This window comes from Suricata suricatta, chromosome 3, assembly GCF_006229205.1.
Source record: "Suricata suricatta isolate VVHF042 chromosome 3, meerkat_22Aug2017_6uvM2_HiC, whole genome shotgun sequence".
Taxonomy (NCBI): Eukaryota; Metazoa; Chordata; class Mammalia; order Carnivora; family Herpestidae; genus Suricata; species Suricata suricatta.
This window is the reverse complement of record NC_043702.1, coordinates 106,006,196-106,022,528: the sequence shown is the minus strand read 5'-3', so window position 1 is coordinate 106,022,528 and position 16,333 is coordinate 106,006,196. Positions and strand designations below refer to the sequence as shown.

The 16,333-nt window shown below is 39.3% G+C and overlaps 1 protein-coding gene across 7 annotated transcripts in view; it reads left to right on the top strand.

Moving 5' to 3' along the window:
- Positions 1–16,333, top strand: part of SAP130 (Sin3A associated protein 130) — a 76,069-nt gene that overhangs the window by 18,110 nt on the left and 41,626 nt on the right. For all 7 annotated transcript variants that reach the window (XM_029934790.1, XM_029934793.1, XM_029934792.1 and 4 more), the window contains exons 8-12: positions 4,856–5,003; positions 5,166–5,256; positions 5,456–5,560; positions 10,497–10,638; positions 13,134–13,255. In XM_029934790.1, the coding sequence (XP_029790650.1) occupies positions 4,856–5,003; positions 5,166–5,256; positions 5,456–5,560; positions 10,497–10,638; positions 13,134–13,255 (608 nt within the window). The remainder of the gene's footprint in view (positions 1–4,855; positions 5,004–5,165; positions 5,257–5,455; positions 5,561–10,496; positions 10,639–13,133; positions 13,256–16,333) is intronic.

The following is a 16,333-nucleotide window of genomic DNA, read 5'->3' as shown; positions in this document are numbered from 1 at the left end:
AAGTTTTTTAAATCATTTTTTAATTGTTCATCGCTTGATTGAATGAAATCTGTTCTCTATTAATTTCTTCAAAAAGAACTTATCGGACTAGTATTGAGTTTTCACATGTTTAGAATTATTTTGCAGGGGCGCCTGGGTGGCTAAGTCAATTAAGCATCCTGCTTCGGCTCAGGTCATGATCTCACAGTTTGTGGGTTCAAGCCCTGTGTTGGGCTCTGTGCTAACAGCTAGCTCAGATTCTGTGTCTCCCTCTCTCTCTGACCCTCTCCTGCTCGCACTGTCTCTCAAAAAAAAAACATTAAAAAAAAAATAGAATCATTTTGCAGCAATCATTATACTTAAGCAGTAGTGTGGCTGATAATTCTTTTGTTTCTGTATTCTTTTGGTGAGTACTTTATCAGCATTTTTCCTCTCCCTTCTAGAATTGGATAATGTACAGAAGTCATAAGGCCAGCTTGATTTTTTTTTTTAAATCTTAAAAGCATCTTAATATTTTTGTCTGCTTCTTAATTTTTTTATCTTTGTTTTTTGTTTTGTTTTGTTTTAAAAGAGAGAGAGAGCGCGCTAGAGTACATGAGCAGGGGAAGGGGCAAAAGGAAGAAGAGAGAATCTTAAGCAGGCTCCATGCTGTGCGGCGAGCCCAGTGGGAGGCTCAGTCTCAACCCTGAGATCATGGCCTGAGTGAGCTGAGACCAAAAGTCGGAAGCTCAACCAAGTCAGCCACCCAGGTGCCCCTAAGATTCTCTAGCTTTGAGTTTCAATGACTTAATTGGGATTTGTTATGTAGTGACACAGTGTATTGTTCGCTTCTGAATCATAGTGTACGTTTTTAATCTACATCATAACACTATATTTATGAACAGTTTTCTTGGATTGTAGCTTTATATGTTCATTCTGTTTCATTTTAGTGGGAGGGTATCCAGTTATGTGTTTATTAGATCTTTTTTGCATGACTTCCTTATCTAAGCCTTATTAACACTTTCCCCTTTTGATTCTGCTTACTTTGCTCACAGTCTTCTTTCTTACTGAGTTTCCAGCAGTGGCTGGCATGCTCTACTTTTAGTTTTGCTTTCATTCCTGATGCAGCTGAATATTTTCTTCTGTTTCTCTCTTGAGCTATGCTTATTTTAGCCCCTTCTATTGTCTAATCATTATGTCCAGTGAGCTCTTACATCTTTGCTTTGTGTTTTCATTTCATGGAAGCAGTTATTTCATTAAGTTTCTTCATTCATGGCACAATTTTCATCTGCTTAGTGAAAGTATTTCTAGTGAACTCCCTTTTTTTCTTTCCACCATTTCTTTTTGTAGCATCATGAGATAGATCCTGTGCTAGTTGCTTTCTGAGTACTTGTCTTTGAATGTGAATGGAATTGAACATATTCTGCATCACTATTTGTAATTGGTTCTTGTTGTAGGCTAGGCTGTATACTGGGTTAGGGAAAATTTTCCTAATGGCTCAGAATCCTGTGTTCGTGTGTTCTTGGTCATTACTTCTCTCCTACTAGTGAAGATAGACTGCCTCAATGCCAGTTTATCTCTTCCCTGGGTCTCACCACACAATGTGTGTGTGTGTTTGTTTGTTTATTTGTTTGTTTTTAAGGTAAGCTCTGTGCCCAACATGGGACTTGAACTCATGACCCTGAGATGAAGAGTTGCATGCTCTACCAACTGGGCCAGCCAGCTGCCCCTCACCACACCCTGGTTTTCACATAGTGCTTATTTGTATGTGTGGTTCATAGTTAACCCTACATGGTTGATTCTTAGATGTTGGAACTGGTGTGGATCCAGGTTCTGCTTCAGTGACCCCTCTGATTGTTACAAACAAAAGATTATAGTTTCCCTGTCAGATTAAGCAACTCACCTTGGAGAATTATACTTGACTGGATTTTGTCCCTTAAACTCTAGCCACAGAAATCCTGTCTGTAGTGGCTCATGTTTGAGTATCATTTCCTTTGGCAGTTCTGCTACCTCTTCTGTGGTTTGAAGTTTCAGGTGTCTCCTAGTTTTGCCAAAATGGAGAATGCATTCCTTTTTCTTTTCCTTGTTACTGTTCTCTGAGAGGTGGAGAAAATCCCAAACCGGCAGTCCCTTCCTACAGTACTTCTTGTCATCACGCTAAAGAAGTGAAGCAAATATCCAGTTCAACACTAGAAGATGGTCAGTAGTCCACTCATTGTAAATTAACCACGTATTTTCTATATTTGTCTGAATTGGGTCCCTATCCCTAGAGCTGGCTTTGAGGCCATTAAAGATAACTAGTATAATGATTTAGACAACAAACTTGGGAGCACTTTCTGGCTGGTTGACCTAATTAATCTATTTGATCTTTTTTAAATAGCGGGGAGCTGCTACTTTGGACTCAGGGATATTTTCTTTACTTGATATATTTTAATGAAAATCCCTTTCTTTCCCAGCTGCCCCAAATTTGGTGAGTGAGAACCCCTACAAACTAGCTTGAATGTCATTTTGATATCTCTTTGGGTTCCCATACTTTCCTATTTCTGGTACATGATAAATGAGGCCCTTTTCTATTTTTCCTACTTTTCTGGTCTTGAAACCAGCCATTTCTCCAAAGATTATTGGTTCTCTTTGGTGGAGAATGGGAATTAGACCCAAGATCTGGGTGCTAGGGGTATACATTGCTCTTGGGGTATCCTTCCTTTTGGGCTCTTTCTGTGGACAAAGGTAATCAATATAGTAAACATAGTCCTGTCTTCATGCTGATATTTCCAAATGAAATTTAACATTATAGGATTTTTCTTTTCTCAATTATATATTTTTTTTTCTTTTTTTTTTTTTTTTTTACTTTTTCTAACATTTCTTTTTGAGAAAGAGTAAGCACAAGCAGGGAAGGAGCAGAGAGGGTGACAGAGGATCCAACGCAGGCTATGAAGTCCCAATCAAGTCTACTCTTACAGCTCAACTTACCAACTTCTTTTTAATGTGTAGTCACATGGTTCCAAAACATAAAAGCATAAAAATGATGTGTAGTAAGGGGTGTCATTCTCTCATCTGTCCCCTCTCCACCAAGATACTATGTTCCTTTCCTTTTGCTTTTCTAAGTCATCTGATAATAGCTTACTGATTTCCTTCCAGGGTTTCTTAAATATAGTCAGATGCACATGCAGTTTTTACTTCTGTCCTTTTTAACCAAAATTAACTCATAGATTCTCTTTGCTTTCTTTTCCTATAGGAACATATGTCAAAAGTTTCCCACATTTCATAGACAGTCTCATTGTTCTCTTAGTAACAGTATAGTGCTCCATTGTGCATATGAATGGGTTTGAGGCTGTTTCCATTCCTTTCCTATGATAAGTTATACTGCCGTCAATGACATATGTGCAAGAATATCTGTAGTATAGATTTCCCAAAAGTAATCAGCGATTATATACAGTTGTAATTTTGACACCTACTAGTTGCCTTCCTTAGGGTTTATACCAGTTTAGACTCCATCCAGAATGTTTAGAAGCGCCTGTTTCCTTGCAGCTTAGACAACAGTATGCTGTCCAGTGGGGGGAGTGGGGGCCGGGGCGGGAGGCCATTCTAATAGGTGAATAGTAATGTCTCAGTGTATATTACGTTGTATTTCTCTAACTGTGAGTGGGAGAAAACATCTTTTATTAAGGGGCCATTTGCATTTTCCTTTTAGTGAACTGGCTATGCATATCCTTTGCTTGTTTTCTGTTGGGCTATTATTTTTCTCATTGACTGCAAGGAGATCTTGTATAGTTAAGATTATACTTTCATTTATGAGTTTTGACTAGGCTTATGGTGTGTTTTGCTTTATGTATGTTTGCTTATTTATCACAGAGTCTTATTGATCTTTTTATAACTTTTGGATTTTGAAAGCTTTTAGTAGTTAAAAAGCTCTCTTCCACTTTGAAGTTATAAAAAATTTCTTTTTTTTTATGTACTTTTTAATTTGCTATAAAATCATTGACCCTTTTCCTGTTTATCCTTGTGTAATGTGTGAAGCATGGATCCAATTTTATTTTTTCCAAATGGCTACATAGTCTTCCCAACATCATTTGTTATCAGTAGTTCCTTCTTCCTCTGACTTGAGATGCTAACTTTGTTGTCGTATCGTTTTCTTGCCACTGTTGCAATTTTAATAGCTAACAGCCAGTTAATTTGACCTGCTCTCTGTGTGGATAGCCCTTTCATCATTAAGCAATCATAACTAACTTTGTAAGGAATGACATGGAAAGGAATAATATGAAATTGGGGGCAGTGCATCAGGGGCAGAGGCTGCTGTTAATCAAGGTTGTCTGTAATTCTCCCTCATAACAGGAAAACCTTAGTGTGTGTCTCCAGTTTTGTCTGCAGAGTGAAGTGTATTGATTATAATAATGCTTACTTAAGATTGTCCTAGAGTGTTGATTAACTACACGGAGAGTGCTGAGAAGGACTAAGGATTAATCGATTTGGTTCATGGTGTATTCTTTGGAAATGAGGTTTATGGGACTTTCAGAAGAGAAACTTAACAGGCTATTTACTTCCTAAGTTTATCTGTATACTTTACAGACCTACAAAAAATACAGCTGTATGACAGTGGTCTGGTACAAGGTAGTAAATGGGGCCACCTGGGCAGCTCAGCTGGTTGACGTCCAATTTTCACTCAGGTCATGATCTGGTGATTCCCAAGTTCAAGCCCCACGTCAGCCTCTGTGCTGACAGCTCAGAGCCTGAAGCCTGCTTTGGATTCCGTGTCTCCCTCTCTGCCCCTTCCCTGCTCACACTCTATTTCTCTCTCAAAAATAAATGAACATTAAAAAAAAAAAGAGTGAATGGCCTCCACTGCCTGTGTCGAGACTAGAAGCAAGTTGGACGTCACACATCTGTTCTGTCTTTCCAGTCGGCCAGCTTTGTCCATCCAGCACCCACCATCTGCAGCAATTAGTATTCAGCGTCCTGCCCAGTCACGGGATGTGACAACAAGAATCACACTGCCATCGCATCCCGCGTTAGGGACACCAAAACAGCAGCTTCACACCATGGCGCAGGTAAGACCAGAGGCGAAACCATCCATGTAGGCTTGGGTTAAAATGAGAGTTGTGCCAAACTTGCTCAGAACCTCATAGTGTCAAAGGCAGGGATTGCTTTTAAGTTGGATTGAGGGGGAGCTGTTCTTGTTGATAACTGTGTTATGGGTGTGCCCCTTCCAGAAAACGATCTTCAGCACCGGCACACCCGTGGCTGCGGCCACTGTGGCACCCATTTTGGCGACCAACACCATTCCCTCAGCAACCACAGCCGGTAAGTCAGCAGCCTTGCGCTATTGCTGGGGAAGTATGAGGCTTCGGTGGTCAGTTAACTTTTCATTTCCCAGCTTCTGTCAGAAGGAAAGAATAGGCTAAAAGTTTCTTATCTTTTTCTAAGAGCTTTTATCAGGTTTTTGAGAATCTGTAATGTATGTCCAAGGTCATTGTTGAAATTTTTTTTCCTCTGATTTCAGGCTCTGTGTCACACACACAAGCTTCCACGAGTACAATTGTTACCATGACAATGCCCTCACATTCGTCCCATGCTACCGCTGTGACCACCTCAAACATCCCAGTCGGTAAGTGTCGTGCAGCCTTCACACACAGTCTGAAAGGAATTTTTCGGCCCCTCTGACCATGTCTTCGTATAGAGGGCTAGTATTGGTCAGGTTTTGTTTTTTGTTAATGTTGTTGATTTTCAAAGCAATGCTGAATTTGACTTAAATATGTTTGTCATACAGATTTGGCATTGAGAGTAGGGGGAAAAAAAGAGAAGTGTAATGTTTGAGAGCTCAAAGTAAACATCATTTTAACACAACTTTGATTTCTTCATTCATCAGACTTTACCTCTCCTGTGTGTACCTATTAAGAAATAAGTTAACTTCACAGATACAGACAAGGTCCACAGGAAACACAAGAGAGAAGCAAGCATCTGGAAAGAAGAGAGCTTGTACCTCACTAGATCGTTCAGGAAAAATCTCTGGGTGAAGCACAGCAGCAAGGGTGGTAACCCTCAAGTGGATTACCTCAGGCTTTCATCTGACCACCACCTCAGGGTCCTTCACAACCATGCTAAAATTTCTTCTCAGCTTTGTTTCTTCCCCTGTTTTCTTTGTGTATGCCTCAAATATTAAGAAGAAAATCTTTGAAGGACACCTGGGTAGCTCAGTTGGTTAAATTAACTGTCTGACTTTGGCTCAGGTCACAGTGTCATGGTTTATGGGTTCAAGCCCCACATCGGGCTCTGTGCTGACAGCTCAGAGCCTAGAGCCTGCTTCAGATTCTGTGCCTCCCTCTCTCCCTGCTCTTTCCCTCTTTCTCTCAAAAATGAATTAACATTAAGAAAAAAATTTTTGAGGGCGCCTGGGTGTCATAGTAGGTTTAATGTCCAACTTTGGCTCAGGTCATGAACTCACAGTTCATGGGTTTGAGCCCCACATTGGGCTTTGTGCTGACAGCTCAGAACCTGGAGCCTGTCTTTGGATTCTGTATCTCCCTCGCTCTCTGACCCTTCCCTGCTCACGCTATCACACTCGCTCTCTCTCTCAAAAATAAAACATTAAAAAAAATTTTTTTAAGGAGAATAAAAAAATCTTTGAAAAGTTTCTGGCAGCCAAACTTTAGTTATTAAGAGCAGGGATCGGGCTCTGTTTCTATAGTGCCAGATTATAAATTTTTTAGGCTTTGCAGGCCTCATAGGTCTGTGTCACAACTGCTGAACTGTGGATAATACATAAACAATGAGTGAGGCTACAGTTCAGTCTTTTTATGGACACAGAAACTGGATTTCATGTATCATGTGTCATGAAATGTTCTTCTTTTGATTCCCCCACCCACCCACCATGACGAAGTGTGAACCCATGTACGGCCCATGGGCCATACAGAGCAGGCATCCGGCAGGATTTGCCCACAGGCACCAGCAGCTGTCCTGGGGACTGATGTCTCACCATCACAGCTTCCAAAGCGGAGACTGACCTCTGAGGCAGAGCACGGCTCTCTTTAGTTCGCAAGCCCCAGGTTTGCTTTCTGGGGCTGGCTTTGATTTGGTTGTATGACAGTAAGCAAGTCGTTTTACTGGTTATGGCAGACGTGGGACAGCTGCAGTATTTTTCATAGACGTTTGGAAGAGTGCTTTCTGTAAGATGACACACTGATGTACTTAACCGGCAGAAGTCTGGTGTACTGGCTACATTCTAGCACTGGGGTGTTCCTTCCCGCTGTGCTTCCTTCCTCTCCTCCTTCCCTTATCAGGCAGCTTCACATCCCTCTGGGCAAACTTGGAGGACACTTTTCTAGAATGACCGTGGAACCCAGAAAGCTCTTCCCCTTCCCTTAGATAATTTGGACACGCCAGTCCTTAACATGGTAGGGAATCCCCTGGTGGACTTTTAGCAGTAAAAACACTGCTGCTGGCTCTTTCTTACATTATGCTCACTGCATCTTGGCACTGGAGAGACCATACTTTCCTACCCCTCCAAATTTAATTTCGTTGTTTAAAAAGAAGTTCAGAGGGTCTGTGTGTTTGTATGATTTTAGCTTTGACACACTTCTGTTGAAAAAGATTATTGCTTGTTCCATATTGTCACCTCACGCCATTTTCTGATCGTATCTCCTCAGCACTGTCACAACAGAGCCAGGCTTACTCTTGCCGTTTTTATAGTCGAGACTCTCACTAGTCTCACTAGTCTCACTATGAAGAAAGACCAGTAAAGAGAGGGCAGTGTGCCTTATAGAGCTGGTTTCATGTTGAATCTTCTCTATAAAGAGTTTAGAGATTAGTTCCTATTAATGTCACTGTATCTTCCTAAAAGGTCACACTGTGGAAGAAAACTCACTCAGAGTACCAGGAGACAGAAATACATATATTCATTTGGGTAAAAGTATCAACTTTTTACCTGTCTTAAGTTACAGTGTAGTATTCTACATCTCCTAGCTGTTTTATCTTTGATTTTTAGCCATTTGCTAAATTCTAGATAAGAAAATCATTTAACAGAGTGTCCAGATTTAACATTCGCTATTTAGTGTGATTGATTTTGTCTAAGTACCAATAGGGTCATGTTGTAGTTTTCTTTTCCTGTTTTATAGTAAGCGAAGTACTTTTGTGTTACATCACTATATGATACCTGTGCAAAGGTACCTCAGTTGAGAAAGGAAACCTGCTAACCCTAGAGTATTGATTTTCAAGTAGGGTTTTAGGGGATATGTTAAAATCACTTAAGCAGCTTTTTCCAATTGACACTTGCTTTCTCCAGGTGAGATTAAATATTGAATTCAACCATTTTTACTAATAGAAATGTGTTGAGTCAGGAGAAAAAGCCTGATTAACCATGAGCATAGTTTTTGCCTTTAAGGAATGCTCATTTCCAGTAGAATACTGTCTTTATTTTCTCCATGCTCTGGACCACATATGACAGAGGTGTTGGAATTATATAAAAAAAAAAAAAATCAGGTGGTCACAGCATTCAGAAAGCCGGGATTCTCTTCAGAGGTGGCATTATGTTCAACTTATGATTTTTGCATTATGTTTTTCCTGAACTGTTTGGGTGTTTTTTGGATTTTTTTTTTTTGGATAATTGAGAATATGTGGCTTAAAAAAAAAATTTTTAATGCTTATATTAGAGAGAGAGAAAGAGACAGAACGTAAGTGGGGGAGGGGCAGAGAGAGAGAGGGAGACACAGATTCTGAAGCAGGCTCCAGGCTCTGAGCTGTCAGCACAGAGCCCAGTGCAGGGCTCATACCCACGAACTGTGAGATCGTGACCTGAGCCAAAGTTGGACCCTAACCGAGAGCCTCCCAGGTGCCCCTGTAGCTTTTTTTAATTAGAAGACAAAGGTACAGCTATAAATTCATGGGTGTGTGTATAGTTTTCCAACCAGTGGTTAGCTGCTCTGCTTAGTGAATTCCTATTGGAAGCATTCTTTTCTCCTATCTTGTATGTGTACAGTGGAAAAACAAGGCTTAATTGCTTCCCGTTGTGCTCCCCCTCTACTTGCCACCCATGGAAAATGTGTCATGCCAGCTTCTCTCTCCATTAGCCATGAGATGCCGTCATCAGTGGTTGAATTAGGCGTCCCAGCTATCATCCTATAGAAGTGCCTCCAGCTGCCTCCCTTGGGAAATAGCTGGGTATCCTAGTGGGTTTGTGCTGCTTACCACTGGCGTTAGGTGCACTGCACTTTAGATGATGTGGGGGCATCATCCTAGTCACCAGTATTGATGTGCCTGTCCCTTCTGTAACTTGGTTCCATAGATGGTACCTGTCCTTCTATCTCTCTGATGTAGGGTGCAAGTCTGCTCTCCAGATTCGCTCACATAGAGTTAACAGTCAGTTCTATAAGAACGCTAAAGTAGGTTCCAGTTCAGCTGTACCTTCTAAACTAAACTTGATTGCAAATGCTAGAGGAGAGCAAACTTTGAGCCTCACATTATATTTGAAAACTCTGTAGAGTCATTTTGATTTTTGCTATAAAGCATTATGTAAGGGCACCTGGGTGGCTCAGTCAACTAAGCATCCAACTGTTAATCTTGTCTCAGGTCATGATGTCATGGTTCATGAGTTTGAGCCCCAAGTCCAGCTCTATACTGACAACATAGAGCATGCTTGGGATTCTGCCTCTCCCTCTCTTTCTGCCTTTCCCCTGCTCTCTCAAAAAAGAGAGCGTTATGCATTTCTTTCAAAAAAGGAAGCATTGTGTAAAATCAGAGGACATTCAGAGGACCTAAGAATAAAGTGATTATCTGGGCACCTGGGGTGATTATCTGGGCACCTGGGTGGCTCAGTCAGTTAAGCATCTGACTCTTGGTTTTGGCTCAGGTCATGATCTCACAGTTGTGAGTTTGAGCCTCACATCAGGCTCTGCTCTGTTAGTGTAGATCCTGTTTGCGACTCTCTCTCTCTCCCTCTCTCTACCCCTTTCTCCTTCTCTCTCCCTTCCCCTCTCTTTCCCTTTCCCTCTCCTTCCCCCCTCTGGTCTTCCCGCACTCATGCTATCTCTCTCAAAATAAATAAACTTTAGAAATAAAGTGATTATCTAGAGAAGGCCTCCTTATATATGAGGAAACTGAAGACTTGGAAATTAGAAAGATTGACTCATTACTAATTAGCTCCCTATTACTAATTAGCTATGGACCCTGGAATAGAAGCTAAGATCTTTGCCATGTCTGTATTCAAAATTTTGTTGAATTTTTTTTTAATTAAAATTTTTTTCTCCTTTTAAAGAAAAGGTTTCCAAGAAGCCAGGCCTGGGGGAAAGGGCCTGATTGATGGTATTTTTGTTAAAGTAGTGATATTGAACCCTATTTGACAAATAAATGTATAAATGTATCAGTGGAGTATTGGATTGAAATGATTCAGTTGAAACCATATGTACTCCTCTTTTTTTTATTATGATTAAAACTAAAAAGCCAGGCTTCTTATTACTGTTTGCATTCTTAAGATTGTTGCTGGCCAAGAATGTTTTGGCATGCCAATAAAAGCATATGAGAGGTAATGTGATTGGATTTTGCATTTGTAGCTAAGGTGGTGCCTCAGCAGATCACACACACTTCTCCTCGGATCCAGCCTGATTACCCTGCGGAGAGGAGCAGCCTGATTCCCATTTCAGGTCATCGGGCCTCTCCAAATCCTGTGGCCATGGAAACCCGAAGTGACAATAGGTAGGAGGGAATGTGCCACTTACACTGCCCCATTGTATCCAGTTTTGATTTTTCAATAACAAAATGTGCCACAATATAGCATATATACACTTACTTTCAAATTTTCCCCTTGAAAATACTATGTTGTATAATTTCTTTCTTTCACTTTATGAAAATGTGCTGTGTTTATTGAGCTATTCTCTTTTTGATGGATGTTCTGCTAGTACCTGCTTTTTTTGTTTGGTGTGTTTCTGTGTTTGCTTTCTTTTGAGCTAGTCTGACGGTATGGATTACAGCATCGTGACCCTTTATCCCTAAGTACTTTCCTTTTCACCCCCAAAGAACCTCATAACCACAGTATAATTACCCAGAATGATTCTTTAGTCTTCCATTCCTTTTCAATGACATTTTTTAAGAGTATAGGCAGGCCAGTTGTTTTTGTAGGACATTCTTCAGTTTGAGCTTGTTGGGTTGTTTCCTCATTGTTAGATCCAGGGTATACATTTTTGGAGCAAATACCACATAGGTGATACATTCTTCCCCCTGTTACCACATCAGAGAGCTCAGGCCACCCTCGTGTCTCATTATTAGCTGTGGCAACGCTAATTACGTAATGAAAGTGGTGTTTGCCAGATTTTTCCATAAAAGTATATTTTTTTTCTTTGTAAACCACTGATCCATGTTGAAATACTTGGAGACTGTAAATATCTTATTCCTCAATAAACTTTTTCTCAGTGGTGTTAGCGTCTTTTGGTTCTTGGCTGAATCAGTTGATGCTTGCAGCATGATGGTTGCAAAATAGTGACTTTTTCTAATGATCATTTCTTCCACATGTATCACTTGGCATTCATAGGTAAATAAGCATTCTCTTACTTATACCCATTTATTTTGTGGTATATCTAATTTTTTAAATCAGCATGGCCTCATGGATTTGGTTTATTCACTATTACAATCCATTACCGTCCTCTGTTTTGATGCTCAGATTATCTCTGTGAGCTTCTTCAGACCAGTCCCTGTGGGTTTTGCCATGTCCCATACATTCTAGCCCCTCCTTGTTACACTGTAACAAGATAGTCCGAGCTCCTGCAGAGTATTGTCTGAGCCCTGGCAGCTCCCACTTCCCCAGGGAGACCTGGTTCCTTCTTGTCATTTAGAAACCTGGATCTAGGCATTAGGTCTATTCATTGCTACTGGATAGTCATTTTTCCCAAGCCCTTTTAGCAGACAGAAATAGGAAGTATATAATGTTGTAAAACCTCTTTAGTACATGTTGGTACTTCTAGTTCAACCCCATTTCCTCCCCCTGTTCCATATTTATATCTCCTCTTCCCCAGCGAGAAGCTGGTATGTACAGTGCATATAATTTCAGAATTGGATAATTTTTAAATGTTCTCGTTTGAGGACAGACTGTGGTGTATAGGAATGCTTATAGGTTTTAATATGTTAGTCTTCTGTCTACGCACCTTGCTGAACATACCTGTTAGCCCTAAAATTTGTAGGTTTTCTTGGATTTCCTATGTAGGTATATGAGGGACTTTTTTCGTTTCCATTTCGCATACCAATTCTTTTGTCTTTAACTGGAGCTTCCAATATGATATTGAATAGAGCAGAGATAGTAAATATTCTTAACTTATTCCTCACCTGAATGGGAATTCTTGTGAAATTTTGGTAGATGCTATTTTCAGATTGAGGAACCAAGGTTTTTTTATTCCTATTTTTTAGGTATTTGTATTATGAATAAGTATCAAATGCAATTAAAATTTGGAGGGGGAGTATTTTTTTTAATTCTGTTCTAGTTAACATTTAGTGTTATATTAGTTTCTATTAAATATTTTTTGTGTATCTTTTGTGATATTTCAAATGATTGTCCTCTTAATTTTTTAATAGTATCTAAAACATTAGTAGAAATTCGGAAAATTATTCTTCCTGTGATAAACCTTAGTTGGTCATGATGTATTTTATTTTACATAGTACTCAATTAAGTTTTACTTAGAAATTTTTGTGTTGATGTCAAGAGGGAGATTTGTTTATCTTTTCTCCATGTCCAGAATTGATATCAGGAGTACATTAAGCTAAAAAAATAAATTAGATCTTGTTTCTTCTTTTTCTAGTCTCTGAGTCAATCGGTACAAGTTTGGGATTATCTGTTTTATACGTGTTTGATAAGACTTTCAGTAAAAACGGTCTGAATTTAAGAGCCTTTTAAGTGGAACTGAGCAGAGCAAACTTTTGATTATTGAGGGGTTGTTTTTTTTTTTTTGAGTCAGTTTTGGTAATTATTACTCTGTATATTTCTATGTTTATTATAATGGTTATTTATAGTACCCATTTATTTTTTAAAATATTCCTCTCTCTAGGGGTATGTCCTTTGCTCTAACAGTCTATTTGGGACACTATTGGGGAAATGTTGGTGTGGCGTATAAGGGTATGAACAAGGATCTGGGGGATAAGATCATTTGAAAGTGAAGAAGAAAATAGATACATTTTGGTTCATATTATCTGTCTTCCATCTATAGACCGTCTGTTCCCGTTCAGTTCCAGTACTTTTTGCCAACATACCCACCTTCTGCATACCCACTGGCTGCGCACACGTACACCCCAATCACCAGCTCTGTATCCACCATCCGACAGTATCCAGGTACAGTCCTGCTGTTAAGAGGACTTTTATCTTTCCAGGTTTTGTAAGCAATGAGATGACAGTTGATCAGTGAGTATTTCTAGTATGGATTCCATTACTCTAGCTTCTCTTTTCATATTCAGATAAGGTTATAATCTGAAGCTTCAAGGTTTTAGATCGCATCTGTGTGATCTGTAAAAAGGTTGCTACTCATATTTGCATGATTTTATCCCACCTTGAGATAAGTATGTTAACAACTTTTTATATCTGAAAATGGCAGTAAAGCTAAAATGGGAAAAGCTGTACCTTTATGGAGTTTCTATTGTTTTGTGGGATATCTGTTGTATTTTTAATATTAGCCCAGTTATGCTCAACTCTCACCATCCTAACTTGCAAATAGTGTTCTTTTTGCTAATCCAGAAAAAATAATACTTAATCCTCAGAGTTTGTGTTTTCTTTACCTATGAGATCCTCAGCTTGCTTTAGGGATAAGAGAGCCAGACTGTGGGTATTGCCTTTCTGTTGTGAGCTCCAGGACTGCAGCCAGGGCCACGGGGAGCCACGAGCACTGAGCAGGGACCCGGCACAAATGAAAACTGACTTTCTTTGTTTTACTTAATGAAAATTAGAGAAATTTTGGATATGTTTGGAACAACTTAGTGATAATGAAACTATTTTAAAACTGTAGATTATATTGAATCAACATACAAATGAAATATTCCTGATAAAACTACTGATAAAAATTGAAGCCAATATCTGATTTGAGATATGTTTTAAGAATAAAACATACTCTGGAGCACCTGGGTGGGGCAGTCAGTTCAGCATCCGCTTCTTGATTTGGGCTCAGGTCATAGTCTCTGGGGTCATGGGATCAAGCCCCACATTGAGCTCTGTGCTGAGTGTGGAATCTGCTTAAGATTCTCTCCCTTTGCCCCTCTACCCCTCTCACGTGTTCTCTCTCTCTGTCTCTAACATAAAAATGTTTTAATTTTAAAAGTTTTTTAAATAGTGAAACATACCCTGAATTTTGAGAACAGTAGGGAAAAGAGAATGTAAAATGGCTTACTAATTATTTTATAGTGATTATATCTTGAAAGTGTAATATTTGGGATATATTGGTTTAAACAAAATATAGCATTAAAATTAATTTGGCCTGGTTTTTACTTTATTAATGTAGCTACTAGAAAGTTTACAATTGTGACGGACTTATATATCCATTGGACAGCATTAGTCTAGATTCTCAGGATTGATTTAAATAGCTTTGAAAACAGGTTCCTCAGTCTCTGCTTTGGGTTTTTTATTATTTTTTTCCCCTACAAAAGTTTCCCCAAGGTTTATTTTAATGTGGAAAAATAGCTGACAAGTTGTTCTGAGTTTTCTGTCCTATTTTGCTGTACATCAAAGTAATAACATCTCTTTTTTAATGCTTATTTATTTTGAGAGAGAGTATGAGCAAGGGAGGGGCACAGAGAAAGGAAGAGTCATAACATCTCTGTAAACAACTTTTCTTCATTAACAATCCTATAAAGATAAAACCATGTTTAACTGATGTCAGAAGTAGGATTCAGGGGGCGCCTGGATGTCTCAGTTGGTTGAGCATGTGACTTCGGCTCAGGTCATGATCTCACAGTTCGTGGATTCAAGCCCTCATCAGGCTCTGTGCTGACAGCTCAGAACGTGGAGCCTGCTTCAGATTCTGTGTCTCCTGTCTCTGCCCCTCTTCCATTCCTGCTTTGTCTCTCTCTGTCTCTCAAAACTAAATAAATGTTTTTTAAAAAAAAGTAGGATGCAAAAAGTATGGTAGAACCATGCTTACAAGTAAACTTCACATGTGTATGTGAGACATTTAATGCTGAGAATTCTTAAGTGTCCATCAGCAACAGCACTGCCTTCAAGTTTCTTCATCTAACACAGTCAGTTGATATTTCTGTAACAGTGCAGTCCTATTGCCTTTCTGCAGAAGGTAATTCATGACCAGTATGTATCTCTCTGAATGCTCTCCAGCTGAAGAGGACATGACAGGTCCCTCTCCCCTCTTGAGCTAGAACCGTCTGTGCAGACACTGTCATTTTATATAAACATTTATTTGTAAGTATCCATCAGAAGAGGACTGTCGGAAGTATTGGGGATCCTGCCAACCATCTGTTTCTCTACATTATTATTTTTCCAAGTGTCTTCTTTCACCACTACGGTAGTCCTGATGGATACAAACACTGGAAAGTGAATGGTTCAGTCAACAGCACTTTATTTCTTCCACTATCAATACTGCCATTGTCGGTGCAGATGAGGGATAATACATTGTTTCTCAGACATGTGGATCTTTGCATAGATGGACACAGCTGAAGGAGTGACTTATTAACCAGCTTACAGTGTCCTGTTTTCAAGTGGCTTGTTTTATTTTATTATTATTTTAATGTTTTAAGCTTAAAAATTTTATTTATTTTTATTTTTTAATAGTTTATTTTCAAATTGGTTTCCATATAACACCCAATGCTTCTCCCCACAAGTGCCCCCCACCATGACCATCACCCCCTTCCCTCCCTCCTTTTTTAATTGGTGTATAATTGACAGGAAATTATATTTGTTTCAGGTGTACAGCATGATGATTTCATATTTATGTATGTTACAAAATGATCAATGTAGTAAGTCTAGTCAATATCTGTCACCTCATAATTACAAATTATTGTGTCTTGTGAGAAGAACTTAAAGATCTACCCTCTTAGTAATTCTCAAATGTACAACATAGTGTTGACTACAGTCACCATGTTGTACGTTACATCCCTGTGACTCATTTTATAACTGAAGTTTGTCCCTTGGCTTCCTTCACACATGTCTCCCACCCTGGTTTTGTTTGTTTTTAGATTCCACATGTAAGTGACATCGTAACAGTTTTTTTCTGGTTTTGTGTAACTTATTTCACTTAGCTTAATAAGGGTCCACCCATGTTGTCACAGATGAGAAGATTTCATTCCTTTTTAAGGCTAAATAATACTGGTGTGCATGTGTGTGCATGCGTGTGTGTGTGTGTGTGTGTGTGTGTGTGTAGACACAGATATCATATTTTCTTTACCCATTTATGTGTCAGTGGACCCTTAGTGG